Source organism: Eucyclogobius newberryi, unplaced genomic scaffold (assembly GCF_026437365.1).
Source record: "Eucyclogobius newberryi isolate DKJ021-1_F unplaced genomic scaffold, fEucNew1.0.hap1 SCAF_2, whole genome shotgun sequence".
NCBI classification, from domain to species: domain Eukaryota; kingdom Metazoa; phylum Chordata; class Actinopteri; order Gobiiformes; family Gobiidae; genus Eucyclogobius; species Eucyclogobius newberryi.
This window is the reverse complement of record NW_027315834.1, coordinates 33,693,154-33,717,940: the sequence shown is the minus strand read 5'-3', so window position 1 is coordinate 33,717,940 and position 24,787 is coordinate 33,693,154. Positions and strand designations below refer to the sequence as shown.

The 24,787-nt window shown below is 40.7% G+C and overlaps 1 protein-coding gene across 1 annotated transcript in view; it reads right to left on the bottom strand.

Annotated features, from left to right (window-relative positions):
• Positions 1-340: 340 nt before the first annotated feature.
• Positions 341-24,787, bottom strand: part of snd1 (staphylococcal nuclease and tudor domain containing 1) — a 133,936-nt gene continuing 109,489 nt past the window's right edge. The window contains exons 19-24 of the mRNA XM_072455076.1: positions 24,334-24,457; positions 22,745-22,814; positions 21,068-21,181; positions 16,376-16,579; positions 2,700-2,744; positions 341-1,167 (exon numbers count right to left, since the gene is read on the bottom strand). Coding sequence (XP_072311177.1) covers positions 1,102-1,167; positions 2,700-2,744; positions 16,376-16,579; positions 21,068-21,181; positions 22,745-22,814; positions 24,334-24,457 — 623 coding nt within the window. The 3' untranslated portion in view covers positions 341-1,101. The remainder of the gene's footprint in view (positions 1,168-2,699; positions 2,745-16,375; positions 16,580-21,067; positions 21,182-22,744; positions 22,815-24,333; positions 24,458-24,787) is intronic.

Genomic DNA, 24,787 nt, shown 5'->3' with positions numbered 1-24,787 from the left:
AACAGAAATTAAGAATATGACCCAGAACATAAGTCGTGTCATCATGTGATTGCAAGCACGTCTTTTTAAAATATACATGTTGAAACCACAACACAGCTTTGAGCACAACACACTTTGCTAATCCAATGTTCATGTAATGGTGCTCGCTTCAGTCATGTTTAAACGTAATTGTAGAAAATTAAAAAACACTTACAACTTGACTGAAGTTACACGCAGTCCTTTAGAGAGGTCATCAAAACAAAAACACAGCACAATATCCTCTCAAGTTAAATTAGTAACTGCCCAACTGCAAAGCTTCTCCATTTGTGCGAAAAAATAAAATAAAAAAGGGAGACACGCATTTCATTTGCTTATTTTTATTTAGCAGATTTTAATAGAATGCAAAGGTCCATTATAGGGAAACAAATTCAAACACTGTTTTTGCTATGGCAAAGAGACAGGCGAGACTGCCAAAGACATGATTATAACATTAGAATGTAAACTTTGCATGAGATATTGAGATAGAGATATTGAGATAAAATACCAATTGATGGCGTCCATAGGTACGGGTCATAAAAATGGGACCGTGATAAACAAACAACACTCCTCACAAAACGTCTGCAAATGTTGTCATCATCACACAGATATAGACCAGTGACAAAAATAAAGTCTGTGTGGCTGCAGCTACTTTTGTAAAATAATCCATTTACACTTCTGGACATATTATTCGGACATTTACAAGTCATTTTCGGGGAAGCATTGTGTTGTTAAGAGACGGTCCCTCGCTGTACAGTGGAAAGCAGAGATTAAAAGAGCACAGAACATGACTGTATCAACACCAGAGTATCTCACAGGAAGTCTGCTGAAACGTAACATGGCGAATGACAGAGATTGGCAAAACTGCGGCTGACGAAGCTGGCAGTGGCTATAGAGAGAAAACGAGATCAAGACTAACCATCTTCCTATGTGTTCATTTTTTTTAACAATAGGAAAAAAGTACTGGAGGACTGAATTTGAAATATTAAAAAGTGAGAGAATGTTTGTGGTTAAGATTCTCATCATTTTTGTCCATGTTGGTCTTTGGAATGATGTTGACCGGGTGATTTTCCTTTGAAGATTTCATTAACGGCGGTAACCAAACTCATCAGCATCATCTGCACGGAAGTCTCCATAACGCCAAATGTTGAGCTGCAGAGCAAAAGGACAGAATTTAGAACACAATGGCAAAAATGAAGGACAAAAGCAGAGTAAAAAAAACAAAACAAGAGCAGAGTAAATGTATGGATTTCCAGAGCTGAGTGAAGGGCCACATCATCATTGGCTCCGTTTAGTGGCCCTCTTTGTGCTTGCCCATCCAAGCTGCAGGCTCAGCCTCAAATGCCACCCAGTCTATTACTACTCCCATTCCATCCTTTCACACACTGCGTCGCCTCATAAACCATCATACACTTCCTGCTAAATGCCGCTTTCATCACGACGCTCTTGGCACCGTGTGTGCCACTAAGGTGGTGCTCATTTGAATGTGAAAGAAAGTAAGCATCTGAGCGGTGTGTGATTGTACAAGGAGGGCCTGTGTGGGAGCCTTCTTTTTGGCGCTCAGAAGCACGCAGCTCAGCTGTTAATGCTGTGATTCATAGCTAATTAGCGACTGTGGTAATTAGTGCTCGTTATTAGGATGAATGGATCGGCGTGTATGCATTGCCATTTTACGTCTCGCACACTGGAGTTTTTTTCCTTGCTAGTTGTTGTGCGCTGCGACCGGGAGCAGACAGTCTACCTGTGATTAGCCTGATCCATCTGATTGACTCACACTACAAACGCCTTTGAGCAGCAACGCTGACTCCAGAGTTGACGTTTACATGTGTCGACACTAAACAGGATCCAATCATGTCCATGAGCTGCAGGTTTCAGCTCACCATTCTTCCATTCCCTTTATATGTTGTGGCTTTATGTAACAGTAAGAATCCCACATGATATATGTCAATTTAAGTAGGCTAAAGCTTGGATTATACTTCCCACATGTAAGATCCACACAGAAGTGAGACTCTCGGAGGGCAGCGGAGAAGATGTTGGCAGTGTTTATAGTCTGTGTGATTCATTTGCTGTCCACAGTAGAAATCTGAGCTAGCTGCAGGATTTCTTATCGTGCTCATTTCCACGCTGAACTGTCCACATAGAAAATCAGGTCCACGCAGATGGCGTGCGAGGGGGCGTGTCGGCAAAAATGACGAGATTTGCCGCACAGACCGCTGCGGACGCGTCAAGCATAAACCCATCTTTATTTAGATGGCATTGCTAAGGTTTTCAATTATCTGATTAACTCAAAATCTAGCAGGTCTCAGACTCTTGAAGGCCGTATGTGTGTTAATGTGTGTTAATGTGTGTTATTGTGTGTTATACACACACAATGTTGCATGTTTTTCCTCCACTTTACCAGGCTTGTTCTCCTTCTAAGCAGAGTCCTTTACACACATCCACCCCCCAATTTTCACAGTATGAACCGGCACAGACTATGGGCAGCAGTCCATATGGGACAATGCTGACTGCCAATGTAATGTGTGGCATCTTGAAAAGGAGAATGAGGGAGAGGAGGAAAAAACTCTTTACAAATTGAGTATTTCAAAGAACATGCTGGTGTTAATTGTTAAAGCTGTGCAGAAGCAAGGCAGAGATGCTACAGACTTTTGAGACAGGATGACAAAGTGGAAAAAGTGGCTTACCCTGGCAGTCTTTGCAGATTCTTGACTGTTCAGGTACTCTGTCACCTGGGGCAGAAGGGAAAAAAAAAAGATTAGCATACCATATCTGCGCATCACATATCTGGTTTTAGAGGATCAAGCAAAATCAGGGCCGACTTTGAACCGGTTCCAATCCTAGAGACACTTTTGCCTGCTGCTTCTATTAATATTAAAACTTTTTCCACCAAGCTCTAGTTTGAGTAAAGGACAAAGACACTCCCCGTGACATTAGATGCAGAGAACACAGTGTTCTCTGAAGATCAGCGCGATCAAGAAAACACATGCTGTTGGCAAGTGTCTGTGTCACTGCAGGAGCTAGCAGAGCAGAGCAAAGGTCAGGGCCTGATCAGAGGACGTTTCAGTGCACTCCAGCCTCTTCATATGAGAGACAGCACCACCAGTGAGCACCTGCTCACAAACTACACTTTTCAGAACAGTTTGCAACTGATTCTTATTGATCGATTTTATTTATTCTAAAAACAATAACTCACTTATTACTCCACTTATTTTGTCTACATTACAATGTGGGGATACTTCCATTTTCTTCTGGAGGGTGTGTCAGGTCTCCCCTGTATGATAATGAGGGATCCCCCACCACACGTGGCCCTTCTGAAGCCACGCCTCCTTGTGAAGCGCACCAGCAGCTTGTATTGGTTGGTCTGGAGGTGGATCTTGTGCCTCAGTATAACATACAATTCTAGAGACACTTCTAGACTATGTACCAAATATTTCGCTTATAACAAAACTTCTTTTGCATATGTTTATTATCACGCTACATGTAGCATCTTTGAAATGTGAAAATATATTTTCTTTTTACAACACTAGTTGTAATTTCAGTACCCAGTGTTTAAACCGTCTCCTCTTGGCACAGTTCAAAAGAAGAAGACTTCAGAAGACATGACTTTAGTATTGAACAAGAAAGAAATACAAGTTCACAAACGTGAGAAACGTCTGTGCAAAGCCGGACGCCATTTTGTGCCTGGTTTGGAGCATGCTCAGTTTGTGCCGTGATAAAAGACATGAAAAGGACCTATTGTTTTGCCCTTATTACGTTCTGTGTAATTGTTTTGCTAAAGATTGGTTTTAGTGCTTTTCTCCGTCTTTTATTTTGAAGGGTTAGTTTGAAACCGGAAGTTTACACCGGAAATCGGCCATTTTGTTTTCGCTCATTGCAAACACATGTAACCATGGATCTATTATAATATCTGGATAGGGTACGCCCCCTCTGCCTCTGGCTCCAAATTGAGTAGTGGCCACTTCGCAGAATGCAGCCTTATGGTCGGACCATTTCAAGAGTTCGGCCTCTAAAATTACCAAACATGCTAAATTGTTTTTTGTCTAAAAATAAAATAGAAGGAATTTCACTCTTCAACTGTTTCTAAAATACTTAAAAAATAAATTTTTAACCTTCCGGTGAACGGTGTACGCGCACCGAGCGCGCACGTAACCCTCATGAACGAGCCTCAGGAGAACATGTGACGGAAACTAAACACAAACAGAAGAATGTGACCAGACGAGACCACGATGCACGTAAGTTGTTGGTATGTCATTCCTCACGTTTCACACATTGTTCCATGTGAAGTGTAAATCAACGATTACACAGTTAACACGAGTTAACACAAGCTAACACGAGCTAACGTAAGCTAAAGTTTAGCTACACAAAGATGCAACAACACGTCATGATGGCTCGTGCTTCTGCAAATAAATAACTAATTATTTCTCTTACTAAATGTTCTAAGAGACAAAAGGTTAAGCACAGATCAAGGAAAACTAGAGAAAGAAGGGAAATAAAGTGTGCTATAAAAAACAACCAATAATTCAAATATAACCTGCTATAATGGGTCATATCTTACATATATAAATGTAAAGGTGTTTAAAAGTGACAGTCCTGTACTTACAGAGGCTGAGACCACATTTGAGGTTTTATTACCCATTTAATAATGACGTGTGCTGTGTTTAAACAGCAAAGCACACGCTTGTTTTGTATAGGAATGTCATGGATTTACTTCCATGGAATATGTAGAGATTTAGCAAACATGTCAGTTATGTTCTAACTTCTAAGGTTTAAACTTATGCATAAGTAAATGACTTTTGGTTCTAGCTTTAAAAATTAATGTGAAAAGAGGAACTTTTGTGTTACAGAGCGAAATGTAAATCTGTCAATAACATATTCCAGCTTTTCTCTGTTAAATGTGCAGAATATATCAATGTTCTAATGAGTATCTTTCTCATCTTCAGAGTGCTGACCAGTGAGTTTAGTCTGTCTGTGCTGTCCAGAGCTCTACAGGTCACTGCAGGTCACTACAGGTCACTGCAGACCTAATCACTGCAGACACAGAGTCATCTCAAGTAAACTCCTGACGACTCCAAAGCAAAAGGTATTTTAATAATAACTTGTGCCTCGACTAAAAGTAAACAGTGTAGAATCAGTATTTTGAATTTATAAAATGTCTGTTTTGTTATGACCAAAAAAACTAAATGATAATTGTTCTTCAAAAGAGCCACTGCTGTGTCACATGTGTCTGTGAAGCAGCTTCAGGACAAACATATGAAGTGTATGTTATATGACTTGTATAATCTAAACATATGAAGTGTATGTTATATGACTTTTAATAAATCTAATACATATGAAGTGTATGTTATATGACTTTTATAATCTAAACATATGAAGTGTATGTTCTATGACTTGTATAATCTAAACATATGAAGTGTATGTTATATGACTTTTATAATCTAAACATATGAAGTGTATGTTCTATGACTTGTATAAATCTAAACATATGAAGTGTATGTTATATGACTTTTATAAATCTAAACATATGAAGTGTATGTTATATGACTTTTATTAATCTAATACATATGAAGTGTATGTTATATGACTTTTATAATCTAATACATATGAAGTGTATGTTCTATGACTTGTATAAATCTAATACATATGAAGTGTATGTTATATGACTTGTATAATCTAAACATATGAAGTGTATGTTATATGACTTGTATAATCTAAACATATGAAGTGTATGTTATATGACTTGTATAATCTAAACATATGAAGTGTGTGTTCTATGACTTGTATAAATCTAATACATATGAAGTGTATGTTCTATGACTTGTATAAATCTAAAGCTGTGACATGTTCTGTTTGTCCCTCAGTCATACGATGGAGCTGAACGGTGCAGTTACTGAAGTACAGAAGACTGCGTAGCCATGGAAACAAAGTCTTGTTAAATACTGAGATATTCAGTATTTAACGCAATAATGTCACATTCATGTGCATATAACTGATGTAAAAAGAGTGTTTATTTTACCATTATTATTAGTATTATTTTGTCCTACGCTGTTTTTATTTTATCTTTATCTTTATTTTCCCCCTCCATTCCTTATTAAGGTATGAGAGGTTCTGTCTATAGGAGTTTTTGTTTATAAGAGTTCTTCTATTAAGAGTGTTTTTTAAACTTCCTATAAGTGATCTGTCCTTTTCCTCTGTATCTACTGTGTTGCAACAACAAAATTTCCTCATGTGTGGACAATAAAGGAATATCTTATCTTATTCAGTTTGTTCTATTTGACTTATACAGGTTGTTTTATCATTGTTAATATTTTTATGTTGCACTGAATCACCAAAGCAAGTTCCACTGTTTGTGGATTCTGTTCTTTGACAATGGCAATACATTTTCTGATTCTATTAATGATGATAATAAACAGTACAGACTCCAAAACTCCTTAATAAGGGACTCCCACATTGTAGCTTTAAAACTCACTGTAGCTTTAAAACTCAACTAAAACTGGCTAAAATCAATTTATCATTTGTAGTTATAATCAGATTTACATTTATTGAACAAGTTCATTCATGTTCATTATTCGTATTAAATACATTAATAAACAAATGTGTTTTGTATTTATTAAAGATTGACATGATAAAAAAGACACAAAAGGAAACTGAATATAATTAAATACTGCTTAACTCAATTATGTAACAGAATCGATGATTATATTTTATATTTCTTCTCATCTGATTAAAAAAAATGCATATTGGCCAAATTATATTATGTAAATAAATAACTGAAAAGTTAACAAAATAAATACCCAAACCAAAAACTACAGAAAATGATGAGGACGTTATTCCACCTCTAAATGTAATTCATTGTCATTAAACCAGACTTTTTATCTTAACACTTCTTTAAAATTCTCTTAAATATCAGAGCTTTACAACATGATACATGTATATTTATAGATGGATATAACAATTCATCATTATACGTTACGTAAACAGACTATTTCAAGCCGAATTATTCCAAAAGTCCGTGTTGACTCTTCTCAGTCTTTCACGCTGCTGTGACGTGCGCGCTCCCGACGCCAAAGCCTCACGGCGATGACGTCACAAAAGTGGGAGGAGATATACCACTATTCAGGAAGTAATGCGGAACTAAAAAACTTTTTTGGAACCATGCGCCAATGAGCAGCTCCATAGGTTTCAATGGCGGCCATCTTGGCTTCCGGGGGCTTGCATGTAACACAGCTTAGTCTGAGGAATAAAGTCTGGCGGTAATGCAACAATTGGATGCCAACCGCCATAAAACAACAACAACAACAACAACACTGCCATCCATCATATTGTTCATGCCTTTGACATCACTGTCTGTAAGTTCAGTTTCTATGCTTGATAATTAATCGTTTACATGCGTTATTGTCAGTCAGAAATGTTAAATTTGTCGATGACTGTCAATTTGTATGATGGTGTCTGCCTCACTGTGTTTCCTGTTTTACCTCATGCTAAGGTACTTATTTTCTGTTTTACAGTTTTACTCTGTTTTGGAAAGACATTAAACCGGAGCTATGGACGCTACTTCCGGACTCTGACACTGTTCATTTCAAAAGGAGTTTGGCTACTGCTATAATTGTGTTAGATACACACAACGAGAGCAGGATACCTATCGTGAAAAGGACCTGGGCGCTGGACACCACATGACCCGGATTTACAGACTTGTGGTTTAGGGAAACTTCTAGTGGCTAAATACAAAGCTACTCCTTAACAAAAATATACGTGTTTATGAGCAGAATATATTTCTGCGTTGAATAAGAGGCCAAATAATACTTAGGTAATCCTGTCATAAGCAAACATTCAGAAGAATCACATGGAGCGCGTTAGAAAGGCTAATGTGCAGTCCAGAACATATTGAACATTTCTGGTAGAACAGACATTTAGCTTCATTGAATGAACCACTGATGAGTCACTGGGCCAGTGGGAGGGGGGACAGGGGGACAGGGGGGGACAGGGGGCTGACCTTCAGAGCTACTCTTTCATGACATGTTGTCATTTACAGTAGACTAAAACAAACATTTATCAGAATAAAAATCAAACTAAAGTTAATAGATAAAGCTATTCATACATCAGTGGAGTTGTCTAAAAAGTGAGCATATGTGGTGAAGTTGTTCATTTGGAAAGTCCGGTGGCGTTTAATTGCTGTGTGCCTGCTTATGCAGGTAGACTGATTTAATTGCTACACTGCACATGGCACCACAGATAGAAGAGCTATTGCTAAAGCTGCCCTGCTCAAACAAATGCACTTGAAACCGTGGTTACACAAGTCATCCATCACAGCCAACTAAAGGAGACATTTTTTCAGAAGGTGTTTTGATTTTGGCGTCTCAGTGTCATCAGCCAGATGTCACCATATGGAGACACCAGCAGACAATATTTCACACACACACACAAAAGGCCAGTGATGCCATTTGGACTTTATTGGAAAGCTCGAATGCCTACAGCAGTGTGAGCCCTGCATTTTCTCTCTCAGCATTCACAAAGCGAAAGGTAGAAATTAGAGACATGCAGGAGTGAGGAGTCACAGCTCCTCAAGAGGATCTCACAACAGGGGAACACAAAGGACAAAAATTACATTTGTGTGAAAGCAACTAACTACAACATAGAGCAAATTCCCTCTATATAAACGGCTGCCTTTCCAAAGCTCTGACATCAGAGCCACAGAGCTGTGCAGAGAGTGGAGAGCACTACAGAACAATGTGGGGATGATGAGCTGTCAAACTGCAGCTCTCAGGGCCCTCTTGTTCTCCGGTCAGAGGGGCGCCTCCTGGATCTCTGACTCTGTCTAGAGCACAAGATGTGGCGCAGCCCAAAAGCCAATCAGCGTGCAGTTGACAGTTTCAACCCGCTCCATCTTTCCTACAACGGATGCTGCCATTATGTCTTCTCTATGGGCTCCTGTAGTGAGATATAATAGCTCATTTACAGACGCAAAGCCCCATCTGGAGAAAAGTTGTGTTAAAAAAAAAAAAAAAGAAAGTTCTTCTCATGGTTTGCTCCTCAAAAGAAGCAAACCAAATCTACCAAATCAAATCCAACAACGAATGGCACACGATTAAAGTAGGAATGATCCGACTAGAGAGAGAATGCAGTGTTCTGTGGCACTTGTGGTGGCAGAAGGCGGCGGGTGACCGTGGACATGTCTGGATGACCCTACAGGGCTCCCATATGCCAGGCAGATGCCATGTTTGGTGAGCAGTGGCCGTTGACAGTGGTGGAGCTCTAAAATGCTGCCAAAAGAATGTGCTGTCCCCAAAGCTCTGTGTGTGAGGGATTACTTCAGCCATTTTGGACTTCTGAGAGACTTCCACGCTGACAAGATCGTGACTGGAGAGTTTAAGATGATCAAAATCAATATGCTGCGAGAGTTCCAGGAAGACATAGTTCTTCTATGAGTTATGGCTACAGTGTGGTTTTCTGTAAATTAAATCTTTTTTTTCATGTGTGTCTTGCAAGTAGTGTTGTGAATGTGTGTTTGTTAGTTTGAGATTTCATTGTTACAGCACTCAACCACTTTAAATTCAGTGATTTATAACCTCAAAAACAGGCTTGGAGGACACAGTGGGCATCTTTGTCCACTTTCTAATTCAAATCTAAATGGTTGATGGTGACTAATCTCAGGTTTTAGGAAGTTTGGCCATCATCAAACTGAGATTTTGAAACGCTTTCTTCAAATAAAGACGCAGTAGGCTCCGTGGAGGCAGTGGATCTTAATACCATTCTTGTTTTTGGGCGAGCTGAGGGACAGGTGGCGTGTCTCTGCTGTTTTGGCTCATCTGCGTGTGTGCGGCTAGTTGTGAATCTGTCTGGCGGAGTGCGAGTTGTGCGCATCGTTCCCCAAACGCCGAGCCGTGCCCAGATCCAGGTGGCGTTCTGGGGACTGGGGTGCGAGCGTGAGATCTCTGAGAGGACCGAGGACGGCTCTGCGACAGGTTGTGTGCGTCTGGTGCGTAGGTGAGTGTCCCCTTTTTGATTTCACACCATTGCTTAAACGCTAATGCTAACCAGATTTTGGACAGAGCATGACTGAAACGAAAGTGACTAATGAAAGCACTGGGTCTGCTCTTTTGGACTTCAGTATTACGAGGAAAATGCATAAGAATTATATACACATAACGGCACAATATTAGCTTCAAACTGACTCAGTGCTGCCCAGTGGTCTAAGCAGCAGCACATATGCAAGGACCTATGTGACTGGCCTCAGTGTGTAGAGTCCAGGCTCACACAATTTGCTAAATGTGTAACTGTTCTCATTCCTATTTCATGCTACACTGTCCTGTCAAACAATGCCTATGGTCAAAAATACCGGTATATAAAAAGGAATTCATCAGAAGTCTATGAAAACAACAGCAACACAGAATGTAGTAGACTAAATTCTTGTTTGAGAATCCTGTGCAAAAACAACTATAAAAAAGTTCAAGTCAACAGCAACTGAAAAGGCACATTAAAGCCTTTTAAAACTCCAGCAAGCTCACTCGATTATTTCTCCTTTCTGCTATATATGTTTATGAAAAAAAACATAAAAATCAACCCCATTGCACTTCCTTGATTTGAGGCAAGGTATTGTTGCCATCTTGTAAATTTAAATGAGCTTTAATAATCAAGCATCTACAACATGCAATATTCTCTCCTTGACTGTAGATATATCTCTGAAAGCGAAACTGCTGCGTGCACTGGTTTTTAGTGGGATTGCACCATGTTGCACATTGGTCCCCACAGCGTGCCTGTCAGAGGAGATTAGGAGTCTGGTAGAATGTGGGATGACAAAGCCAGCAGCAGGGGTCCATGGCACAACACTGTAGGTCATGTTCAAAGACATTCAGCTAATGTGGGCTCTGAGCATGCCACATACCCTAAGAGGACAAAAACCCTGTTACATGACAAATGTAATATTCATATTCACAATTACAAACTATGGAAATTGTAAACCCATTTTGCTTTCTTTGTAAGCATCTTATTGGATCTGTTAGGAAGTGGAAAATGCCAGCAGTGAGGTGAAGGCTCAAGTCATTTTTCTGGACCACTACTTTGCTTTCATTTGAGTAATATTTGTAAGTGTAACACTTGTACTCGAGTACAATGTTTACCCACCTCCGTGGTGTGTGTGTGTACAATGTTTGGCCTCTTTACCCACCTCTGTGGTGTGTGTGTGTGTGTGTGTGTGTGTGTGTGTGTGTCCTGTGGTGTTTGGAGCTGCGGTTACGCTGAAAGCCTTTTCTGGATGACACATTTACAGGTTTCTAGGCCACAGTGAAGGCAACAGAAAGATTATCCACAGCATTATAGGTTTGTTTTTAAGCCTTTTGAAAATATTAAGGCATAAAAACAAGCGTACACGTGGGAGGACAATGGCGGCTCTGGCCTGAGCGCCACAGCACCTACATGATAAGAAAGCCTGTTTGCCCACGAGGCCTCATTTTGTTACAGTGAACCTACTGAACAGAAATACAAGATTCCCCAGAGACGTATCATCAGTGTCCGAACCAGTGGCTTAGCAGTGTGAAGGCACAAGACTACATCTCCTGAGCCAAAGAATGTGGACCCAACAGCAGCAGCGCACTTTGATGGATGAAACAAGCCATCCCCGGAGGCATGCTGTGTGTGTGAGTCGCTTCCTGATTTCCTGTATGGATTACACACATGCAGCCTCATTTGTACCAACGCTTCTCATTGTCCCATTTTATCTTCATTGGCGATTTCAACCCCCATTAGCACAATTACGGAGAATAGGACAGCTGCACTATTAACTACACTGGGAATCTGCAATAGCTGTAAGCAAACTATGGCTACCCATGAGGCAGTTTAAGTATAAAGGGAAAAAAGGGCATTCCATGAGAGTCCAGCTAAAAGGCTGTCATACTGGCCCTTAATGATATGCACAACTTAAAAGAGCTGCTGAGCACTCGTACATTAAAAAGCAAGGCCTCAGTATAAATACATTAGCAAAATAAGATAAAAGGGAAACTAAAAGTACAGTTCTCAAGAGGCTACTGCTGGGTAATTAAAACTCCTGTTTCACTGTTGTAGAGGAATAGCACAGCTGTTAATCTGGCTTCTGCTGACAAAAAACACTACATTACCTTTATAACAAAGCCAGTCTTTATAACCAGAGCGCTCTGGTGTGTGGTGGTAAAGGCTCTTGTTTAAATAAAGCTTGTTACAACTAGACCTCATTCAATACAGCAGCCAGCATCGCTGTTGGTGGCTGATAATAATTGGACTGGTAAGGAAATGACAGACACACTTGAAGTAATAGACTTGTAATTAGCAATGGGAGATTATTAGCTTGCAACTCTAATGAACTTTGGAGACATCCACTCTTGTCAGTTAGCAGAGGTGACTGGGTGAGACGGGGAGCATGTGGACAGACGGCACAAGTTTGTTTGCCATGTTGTTGTCTGCGGCTGACAGAAAACCCCGGCCAAAGCAGCAGAGCACAATAGATGTGTTAACAGCCATCTTTCCTACAGGGATAGTAGTGACACTTGTGGGTGGGTGAGACTGACACAAAGGAATATCTTGAAATTTGTTGGGAGTAGGCCAAAATCTATATTCAGATTACACTATATTAATCAGAAATGTAAATGTCTTAAAATGTGTGAGCTTTAAGAACCAGTGAAATGTCAAACTGATTGTACAATTAAAGCCCAGAAAGATGTATAACCTTGAACATTATTTTACACCATTGAGTGAGATTATATGCAACGATGGAAAAATGAAGCAGTAGCAGCACATACGTTATTTATACATAGCCGGTTTAGAACTACTCATAGCAGAGAGGCTGTTATTTGATGACATATTTCATTTTTAAGAGCAAACGTTTGACAGCCTAGTCACTTCTCTGCACCCAAAACACAGCAATTACTGTTGTTTTTCTAACAGCCCATTCTAATGTCGGTGTAATCCCTCATTCGTCCAGGCGTGGTCCATAGTAGAAAAAGCTTCAGTTGTAGTCATCTGGACTCAGTTTGAAAAAATAGACGTTTCGACTCTCATCCAAGAGTCATTGTCAATAAAAGAATTTAGATCGAGAACTCCGATATTAATACTGTTCTGTGGTAAGACCCGCCCATTGGGAGGAGCCTTCCTGAAGTAGAAAGAGTTGTTTGTTTCAACAGAAACTCCCCCATTGTATCTACCGAGCTAGCCTATTCAGAATTTTAATGGGCTATTAGAATCCTCTTTGTCTTTGTGAGACCCTGGCTCAACCACCCTGAGTACCTGATTAGCATCTAAATGGCTTGGTCCTGGTCCTCTACCTTTCCAAGGGTTCAGTATACCATTATAGATACCAGGAAGATTGAATCTTAGCCCTCCATTTCTGTTTAAAGAAGGTCTTTCTTTTTTAACAAAAATAGCTTCCTTGACTCTTTCAAACCATCTTTTCTCCCTGCTTAAAACCTTCACCTCACCATCTTCAAACGAGTGATTAGAGGCTTCAAGATGGAGATGCACGGCACTCTGAGGTCCTGAACTTGTATTTCTTCTGTGCTGATAGAGCCTCTTGTGTAGAGGCTGTTTTGTCTCACCTATGTACCGTTCTTTACAGCTTTCTTCACTGCATTGGATCGAATAAACTACATTGCTCTGTTTTTGAGTCGGCAACTTGTCCTTAGGATGAACCAGTTTTTGTCTTAAAGTGTTTCCTGGTTTAAAATAAACAGGGACTTCGTGTTGTCTAAAAATTCCCTGCAGTTTTTCCGACAGGCCAGACACATAAGGGATAGAAACACCCTTCCTTCTCTGTTCAGTTTCCCTTTTGTCCTGCTTCTTGGTTCTCTTCACTCTGTTGAGAGCCCAAGCGGGGTAACCACAGGCTGAGAGGGCATTTCGGACATGTTTTTCCTCTTTCTTCTTGCCCTCTGAACTGGTGGGCACACCTTGAGCTCTGTGTTGAAATGCCCTCTCAGCCTGTGGTTACCTAAGGACTGGTTCATCTTAAGGACAAGTTGCCGACTCAAAAACAGAGCAATGTAGTTTATTTGATCCAATGCAGTGAAGAAAGCTGTAAAGAACGGTACATAGGTGAGACAAAACAGCCTCGACACAAGAGGCTTCATCAGCACAGAAGAAATACAAGTTCAGGACCTCAGAGTGCCGTGCATCTCCATCTTGAAGCCTCTAATCACTCGTTTGAAGACGGTGAGGTGAAGGTTTTAAGCAGGGAGAAAAGATGGTTTGAAAGAGGAGTCAAGGAAGCTATTTTTGTTAAAAAAGAAAGACCTTCTTTAAACAGAAATGGAGGGCTAAGATTCAATCTTCCTGGTATCTATAATGGTATACTGAACCCCTGGAAAGGTAGAGGACCAGGACCAGGACATTCAGATGCTAATCAGGTACTCAGGGTGGTTGAGCCAGGGTCTCACAAAGACAAAGAGGATTCTAATAGCCCATTAAAATTCTGAATAGGCTAGCTCGGTAGATACAAGGGGGGAGTTTCTGTTGAAACAAACAACTCCTTCTACTTCAGGAAGGCTCCGCCCAATGGGCGGGTCTTACCACAGAACAGTATTAATATCGGAGTTCTCGATCTAAATTCTTTTATTGCCAATGACTCTTGGATGAGAGTCGAAACGTCTATTTTTTCAAACTGAGTCCAGATGACTACAACTGAAGCTTTTTCTACTAAAGCCCATTCTAATGTTCAACATTTGTGAAACCGTTTGGTCTGAAGCAGGCAGACAGAAAAGCACAACCAACACCAAAACTATTGCACCATTTGTCTTGAGAGCCTATGGATAATGTAGCAATAATACACCAACAATAGCATACTATATATAAAGGCACGAATTACAAGCTTTACACAATAAGACTATAAGTGCACATATAAGAGATAATGCATATGATTAACATGTTTCGTCAATGTTCTAATTCCATAGATCCTTTTCTGGGTCACGGCCTACTACATTATGCATTTTATTTATCCCTATCAGAATACAGTAACTGCCACTAATCTATACCCAGAGCCATTAATCTATTGTAGGTTAGATGTAGTTCATATACAAACATAAAATGGATAAAAGCAATAACACTGAACAAAGAGGAGAACCAAAATGGTGGCTCTACAGTGAGTCATAGAGAGTGGAGGGAGAGCAGACTACGCAGACAAAGACCTTCACACGAGATCGAACACCATCCAAACATTTTAACGAAAAGAAAAATGCGAGGTCAACATAAGCTTTCTTTGAACAGTGCAGCAGAAGTAAAGACGTCACAAACACACTGTACAGAACAAAACAAAACATAAATGAGATCCGTTTTAAAAGATGCAACGTTCCTGGTGGGGGTCTGCAACGTGCTCATCTCCATGGAGATGTTAATGCTTTGCCCGGAACGTTCCGTAGTATAGCATTAAAAAAGATTATATCATTGAATCAATGGCGAGGCGACCCCGCTCCGTTTGTTAAGGTATTTTGGAGCAATAACATCAAGGGAGAAAATTGGCAAAGTTACACAGTGCACTTTTAACCAAAAACGCTCTATAACTATTAACTATTCCTTATATTGAGCGTTACTAAGCATGGGGATTTGAAAATGTCAGGCGTTCTCAAGAACTCTATGAAGCTTGAACACAGGAAGAGGAAAAGCTGGCTAAAACAAAACCTTAAATCTATAGTCTTTTGTCCTATTAGTGGAATGAGTTCGTAATCACTTAATCACTGTCGGTTCCGTATGGGGCCCATTACTCTGACAGTGCATTATAGTTCCAGGCAACCCTTCTAAGGTCAGAGGTCAAAACACTCTTACTGTGATGCACCGGGCTTTATTGACCGCTTGAGATGGGCCGTTATTGGTGCTCGGTAGACCATAAGCGAGTGAACAAATGCATGGATGCAACTTGGCTTTGTCCCGACCCACAATTTAAATGAATATTAATTTAGTTTTGATTGCGAAGTACTTTGTAATGTGGATTATTTTCCCCACTCTTTTGTTGCATTTCAATTTTTAAATAAATGGCAGAATGAGTAATAAGAGTGGCGAGCAGTAGCAGTAATTGCTTTGGAAATGAATTTGCTTCATTTTTCTTTATCTTTGAGTGCGCTGGTTGAATTAACGTAATGAGTAGGAATAAAAAAATTAGCAATACGTCATGGATCGACTGAATGGCCTGTTAAACAAAAATTGAAAATTGTGTGCTCTACTGACAAGAACATGGACAGACGACAATACCTGCTAGCGTTTAATGTAAGACAAGCAAACATGTCAAATGCAGCTATTCGGGAGCACCACGTTGATTAATGAGCTGTCATAATAGCCTAACAGACAAATCGATAGTGTAAAATATAGTGCTTATTGCTTTCACGGAGACCTCTGCGTTTTCACTTCCACTCACCATCTTCTGCAGGTGCTTGTCTTTGCGCACATCCACCATCACCATGCCCTCTTTGACCAGCCCCAGTCCCACGTCGTCCTTGGTGTCGCCGAACTGTATCGTGACGTGAGGGCAGGTCACGCCGGAGTACTCCACATTCAGCAGGCACTGGGTGTTGTGAATGTCCCGCACAATGCAGTCCACCACGTCCGCACGGGCATCGTCCTAGACGCGGAGAAGGAGAAGAGCATAATGGCCGTCTGATTGCTAAATCGTGTAATCATATACAAAGTGAAATGCAAAAAGCCAACGTAAACAACTTAAATATGCATTGTTCCATTATGTTAAGGGGAGGTAAAGATAAATTCAGGAAAACGCCAGGCCTTTGTATATAATGTGCCAGCTGTGAGGCAATCAAAGCAGCGCTGGAGCACTTGAAGAGATTGAAGTTCTCCGGAAACGCTGAATGGCCTAACCCACTCTCTCCCTGCACAGCTTTTTATTCTCCTCATATTCCGCAGTTGGTTATTGCACCCTCTGCTACTGGCAACCTTCTCCTCTAAAGGCCAGGGTTTGATTGAACAAAGTGTGGAAGAAGATGGAGCTCGCTACAGTGTAATCTGACCTTCCGTCCTTCCGAAGGGAGAACCAGGGAAAAAAAAGACGAGGGTGCAACATCTTCAAAGACAGAAAGACACTTAAAAACAAAAATCATTCTCTGGTCATCCTCCATCTCTCTTCTCTTCTCACTCTCCTCTTGGCCCTGGTCTTGTCTCCATAGCAACCCCCTTTGAGCTAGCTGCCCTTGGGTACGTATGTGTATGTGTGAGCGTTAGCATGTGTGGGCAGGGGAGAGCTTGTTGGAGCCACAAAACTAAGGGTGTTTTTTGTTGTTGTTGTCCCCTGCTCGTTTCCATTCCTCGTTCGTATGGTTAAACCTGTCAGAGGTGCTCCGAGGGGGAGCTCAGAGGGGGAGCTCAGAGGAAGGGAGTTCCGAGGGGGAAGAGGAGTGGGACACTGCACAAACTGGGAACATTCAACTTTAATGAGACGCTTCCAGGACTTTTCGTTGTGAGGCCAAATAAGAAAAACTGACCTGGTTTATACAAAGAGAATGGTGTGTTTGGGACCGAATTTACAGTAAATGTAAAGTGATCTTGAATTAGATTTTATATTTGAGAGTGGCTGATGCAGAGGCAACTGTAAAGAGGAAGTAATCCTGGCATAGGTATTGAAATCAGCTCTTTTAGCTTCAATATATAGATGAGAAAAATTAAAAGGCTTCTTGTTGGCCTCGTCACCTAATGCGGCAAAATAACCGATGATTATGTAAAACAACGATTTAGTTTTCTTTTCAAACAACAAGAGTACAACAAAAGTAGTAAAACCAAAGACAGAAATCACTAAAAGCTGCCAAATGCCAAACAAGGCACAAAAATTTAACTTTTTACACTTCAAATTGAGTGGGTTGTGCAGTCATCTGTGGCTGTGGAGTTTGAAAATTAAGGCGTATTTTTGAAGAAGTTCAATGTTTGTGTTTTAGAACAAACTGTTCTGAGCAAAGCAGCAACTATTGGAAAAATTACACTTCATCATGAACTGTGGAAGTGAACTGAGAACTGCAAATAACACCCCGCTTTCACAAGTGCAAAAATAACTGCAGAAGATGCATTGCTGACAGTTAAAATGCAATGTAAATACTAATGTGCTTGAAACTAAGTGGGAATTCACTAATGGTCCAAACTAAAAAGCCATATTGTATTTTCAAAGGCACATACACATTTTAGATGTTGAGATGAGATTTGATATTTTCATTATAAAATCATAGTTTGGAAGCTATGGCAGAAGTACATCCTCAAAAAACAACAGTGAGGATAATAAATCTTCCTAAACAAGAAATAGGGGCGAATTGAAACAAATTCAGGTAATTAACACCAGTAAGACCTATTTTTTAAAAGCTAATGTACTGTATTTAGTAACATGGCTAATTGATTTTACTCAGAAATAGTGTCCCAACTTGTTTGGATTGGAGCTTTAAAATTAAAAAAAGTGGTCAGCGGAGAGGGAGAGAGAAAAGTAAAAGTACAAGTTGTATGTGCTGGTGCCCTGTGTGTTTGGCTTGGTGTGGCGAGGGGCTCAAAAGCGGAGGTGATGCCTGCGTCCCCAGGGCCGGACCAACAGATGGACCACTTCATCCTTCAGGACACTCCAAGTCATGAGACAGGTGACGGCACGCACACACACACACACACAGACAGACATGCACGCACGCACAAACAGACACGCACGCAGAGACACGCGCAAACACACGCACAAAAACACGCAGAGACACGCACGCACAGACACGCACGCACGCACACACACACACACACACGCGCACGCACACACACACACACAAACGCACACACAGACACACACGCACACACAGACACACAGACACACACACTGAACAGCACACAAACGCACAAACACATGGAGCTTCTACAGAGCCAAAGCCTTTGATACTCTGCCAATGGGAGTCCAGCCAGTCAAAAATATGTTGGAAAAACATAGTATGTGATACAAATACCAATCACAATATGTGCGATACAGTACAGTACCTATTTTTACATTGCGTCCTTCATAATATACCTTTATGAACCACCAGACTAACAATCTGAAAAATAATCTCCAGGTCTCTATTCAATTTGACAGGAAAGCAAAGATTGAAAAAAAGATTGATAAGATAAATCTCACCGTTGTGATCCTTCACCTAAATAATATGTTGAAGGCCCCTGGAAATCCCAGGCAATTGTCAAAAGTTAAGATTATTCAGTTAAATTAATGAAAAAAACGTCTCAATGTCGTGTCGTCTCACACTGACTCTACTGGGGCACTATGTCCTTGCCTTTTACTGCTAATAAAATAAAACTGAAGCAAAACAATTTATCTAATCACCATGGAAGACGCCGGCAAACTGGTACACATCACCAATGGCCCAAACGACCATTAAATGAAATTAATAACCCGCGAAAACACTTACATTGCAATAAATTATACACAGCGGTGATTTGCTATCGGACATTTATTTAGTATGTATTACAGATAAAATATAAATATTAGGGCTTCAGCTATCGATTACTTTAGTCATTGAGAAATCTATCAATTATTTTCTTCGATTAATCTGTACATTTTTTTGTATATTTTGTAAACCATTTAAAAGCATATTAAGTTTTTTTTTTTTTAAATAAAATTTATAGATTATAGTAAACAAATAAGTCTGCTTAAAATAACACATTCTATTCTTAATTTCACATAAGTTTCACTTCACCAGTCCAAAGTGTTCCGTTTGTATATAAAGGATATATATAAAGGATTAATAAACAGTTACAGTAGCCTTAAAATAAGAAACTTGTTTGTAAAACTGAATGTCGAGTGAGACCAGTGATGCCTGGTATTTAGAGCTGTAACTGCATTTTGCAGCATTAGCTTTGGCCTCCGTGTCTTTGCCCCGTTATTGTGGACTTTCTATTTCATAATCGCGGTCCTCCGTGCTGTTTCCACAGATGTATTGGCTGTTTCAAAGCCAACACAGGAGAAAGCGGAGGATTTTAAACTCTGGGTGACTGAAACATAGTTTTGTTGTGTGAAATATGGGCGAAGACACAGAGGGCTAGTGATTGGCACACGGAGTTAAGGCTGTAAAATGACTGCAGAGTTACAGCTCACCGTGTTCTTTCACTCAACTATACTCTGCTTTAAAGTCCACTCGTGAGTTTAAAACCCGCCGCTCTCTGCTCTGTTGTGCTTTAGTTGCTGCAGGTCCGAGCGGAACGAGCTCCGTGTGAAACAAAAGTGCCACAAGTCGTTCCGCACCCCACAGATTTACATGTTTTAATTTAAATTTGAATTAAGCAAATCATCGAGGCAATAACATAATAATCAAAGCTTTTTTGCAATCAAATTACTCTATTTACTCGATTAAACACTGTAGCCCTAATACATATATAAAAAAAAGGAGTACGGTAAAGGTGTAGCACTAATTATTTTGAAATCTTTGACATCAAAAATAATGGTGGGGACATTCAACTGCCCCAAATACAACTAATAGCCTCCCAGATAAAACTAATTAAAGCAGGTATTGAATTCTGTGTCAGCCGAGATCACGCAGATTAAAAACACGAGCTGCGCTTACGCTGTTTTGGATGCAGGAAATCAGCATCCTTCAAATGAGATGACCCTTTGACAACAAAAAAGACCCATGTGTACACACGCACACACACAGACGCACACACTGGTCTCCTGGGTTAACTAAACACTCCAAGTAAACAAGAAGATAAGGTGCAGTGGGAGAAGAACGCCATTGCTTGGCTATTAAATGCACTTCGCTGTATACCTGACTCTCTTGCTATGGCATTCTTGCGTCAAGGTTAAATTTACCTTTTACACATTCCATTGGCTGTGAATGCTAATTATTTCTAGAGTCTGCAAATCACTAGAGCTGTTTGTCATTGGCTTGTCTGCTTAGCGCTGCATGCATAATGTATGAGCATAATTTTACACACTTGAAATGAAGACTCAACCCCGTCTGACAGCTTGAGACTGATATGAGTACGATATTTTATCCCTCTATTTTCAAAATCTGACTGGAGCTCAAGACATTTGTTGTTCGAAAAAAAAAAAAAAAAAGCTCTAACGCTTACTATGCATCTGCTGTTTTGAGAGTGGACTTACATCCTGTGGCACTTGGAGGAAGGCGAAGGTATACTCTGTGGCCTGTGCGGGCAAGGTCCTGGTACTGAAGGCTGGGGGCATGGCGGCCAGGCGGGTGCTGGACACGACCTCCCTCTGAAAGACCACAGAAGGACACAAAGTAAGACACTTGGGTTGAACTGATAAATTGCACAGGAATGAAGTTGACAGCTAACTGCTATCATGAGGAATAGTGCACGTATGTAGTGAGCAGTCAAACATTGATTCACTTTCCCCATGTCATTTGAATAATCATACTGTGAATGGACAGCTGCTGATTTACAGTCTAAATGCTGACTGCTTGCACTGTATGTACCACCTTAAAGTCATGCCCCAGCTGTTTGTGCAGCAGTACACAGGGTGCTTTCAGTAAGCCCCATCTGCTTCACTGCGCAGATAAAAGCACAAGTCAAACTGCGGTCGGATCAGACCAATGACAAAAGCAGAGAGATGCTCTGGTGACACGAGCATTTAAAACCACCACTGCTGATGGCCAAGAGGATTTTAACTCTGGGATTTATTTTCAAGAAGCCCATCAGTACTGCTGGTGTTGCATATGTACATGATTAGAGTGCAGTAAAAGTACAATTGATCTCTATTCCTTTGCTTATCTCTGAGTGCAGTTGTCATCACACGCTCACATTGCACACCTGAAAGTAAGTGATATTAACAATATCTTCTTTGATGCAAAGGAATAATAACGTTGTGACTTTCTGGCTTTATCATAAATATTGTGAAGCACAGATTAAATAAAAAAAGACGAAGAAAAGAAAGGTGATTTTTTTGCGAGAAAGGAGGACATTAAGCAAATTGTCGGAGTCAGGAATTGAACTCACAACGCTGTAAACCGCTGCACAGAGCCTGACACGTGTGCGGCTGCTTTCAACAGCAGACAGCACGAAACACAACTTTTTCAATGTTTAAAAAAGACAAAGTGAAAAAGCCGTGTTTGAGAAAGCGGGCAGAAGACAAAAACACCATTAGTAGCGGAGCCAATCTGATGACCCTCATAACTTAGGTTAATGTGCTCACTGGACTGTACTGTCTAGACTGGGAATCCCTAGATCATCAAAACCTATTCAGGACATATATTAGCTTCTGACGGCCGTGTGAATGTGGCCTTCATAATAACAGAATTGTCCTGCTGATCTGCGCCATTATATCATGATCATATTATTTTATACTACGAGTGCTGACAGGTCAAGTTTGGAAAAGCATTACAGTCTAATAGGACCTGACACAGGATTTATGTAGGCCTGAATGAGTCAACTATGTCAGTGTAAGGGTCCCATATCTCCATTATAACGTGTGCCAAGGCAGCCTCAGAGAATCACACTTTGTTCAACATGCCAAAACATATTGTGTCTGTCAGCCAAACCTTAGCCATCACCATTTAAGGTCAGTCACACACAGACACGGTGCCACTCCACTGGATCATGGGACAGCTGCCCGCATGAGCATGTCATCCCTAACGTTTGTGTCTGCACTCGGGGATCCTCCACAGAGAAAGAACACTATTTTGATCATAACTATAAAAAGCTATAAAGTGATTCTTCGTTGCATAAAAAAGAAACAAGCCATGGATCCAGCCCAAATAAAACTTTGATACCGCTTCTGTTTTGAGCTGACTGTAAATTAATTGTAACACAGTATACTCACGTTGCCGTAGTCGATGTAGAAGACGTGGACCTTTGAAGGCGACTCAACTTTCTCAACTCTTGCCCGATACCTGTAATGATACCAGAGTGAATGGGGCAGACACACACAGATGGAGTGAGAGGGTGAGGGAAAGAAAGTCAGAGAGAGAGAGAGAAAAGAGAGGAGAGCGGGAGGAAGATGAGTAAATGATTCCATGCTTATTTCCCTTGGGAGCGGCTGTTGGAAGATGTGTCGGTTGTGATCGGGGGAGAGCGGTGTCAAGCGATGAACAAACTGGGGAGTAGGAGGGGACACCGAATCTATCCGGACACACTGTATGCTGGGCTTGGAAATTGCACAGAGGCCTCATTGCAATAAAGGGCCAATATTTAGACCCCTTTTTCCCCTACAGCTAATTTCTTTAGTGCACCCCGCGTTGAGTCAAAAATGCATTTGTCAAGTGTTCATGGGGAGAAAAGCTGTTTACAAGGGCAAACCAATTGAATATAATGGGATCGAGATGCGTATTACAGGATTATAGTAACAGATTACTGGTACTTGACGGTTTAGATAGTGCTAAATTTGTTTGTGGGATGCAGTTGAGAGATGAGAATATTAAATAATTCCATTCCAGTTTACGTATATTGGACTAAAATATTGTTCATTGAAGGCACAAAGCTTCAGACAGTGTAAATGTGTCAGATACATTATGAATAGCATTGGCTAAAAATAAATGTGCAATATTTTGTGCAATGTTACAAAAAAAAGAAAAAAACAAAACGCTGACCTAGCACACTGCAATAAACAGAACAGAAGAGTTAGCCTTTTTTGTGCTCAATTCAGAAAAGGCCTCTTCATCTGACACTCACTTGTCTGACTTTGGACAAATGAGAGTGAAGAAGACAAATTGGCTGAGATCCGAGGATGGCAGGAGAAAAGCTAAATAATTAGGTCCAGATGGGCAAAGGGAGCGAATAAGAGAACAAAGTTAAAACCGAATACGTGATTAACAGGAAGACATAAAACAGTGCGGCGGAGAACAGTGAGTGAAAGAGCAACTGACAAAGTGAGAGCGTCTTATTCACTTAAACAGTGTGCCGTAAAAAGGCCTTGAAAAGCGACACAATTCTAATTAGCCTCTAATCAAACAAGTAGACGGTCCACATGCGTCACAGGGTACAAAGATATAGACAGAACAATGCGAACATGAACATAATTAGCTGCTTTTTAACAGACGTTCGGGCAGACCCCAATCTAGCAACATAAGTAAGCTCTTGAATGTAATGAAATAATCAACTATTGTTAAGAGACAATATTAAGTTAACCTTATAGTGTTATGTCAATCAAATGTTTTTACACACACACACACACACACACACACACACACACACACACACACACACACACACACACACACACACACACACACACACACACACACACACACACACACACACACACACACACACACACACACACACACACACACACACACACACACACACACACACACACACACACACACACACACACACACACACACACACACACACACACACACACACACACACACACACACACACACACACACACACACACACAAAAAATACCATTCTCCATCGGCAAACTTGGCCAGGCAGTAGTCTCCTCTGCGTGCAGAGTAAGATCCTTCCACTGGCGGCTGGGCTGCGATCTCTGCTCTCATGGTCTCCATTAGACTCTCCAACTGGGCCCCTGACACACAAATACATCTCATATGAGAAAACCTGCTGCAAAAAGCCTGTTTATTACATTATATTCATCCATTTTGCCCATATGCAAGTGCATATTCAACACAAACTTGAACTGAGGTGAGCAAATGATTATTTTTCCTATGTGTGGTTCTGTAGCTGTTAGCCTGTTAGCACTACACTGCTAATGCCAGTTTGACCTTGTTGAAGAAATATAGCTAACTGTAAAGCAAGCCAGTATTATCCCATGCAGCAGCTCTATTCTGGGAGACTTGGAGCTAAAACATGGATGTTGATGTGGAGGAAGAAACTGGAAACTTGTGACTCCTTGGAT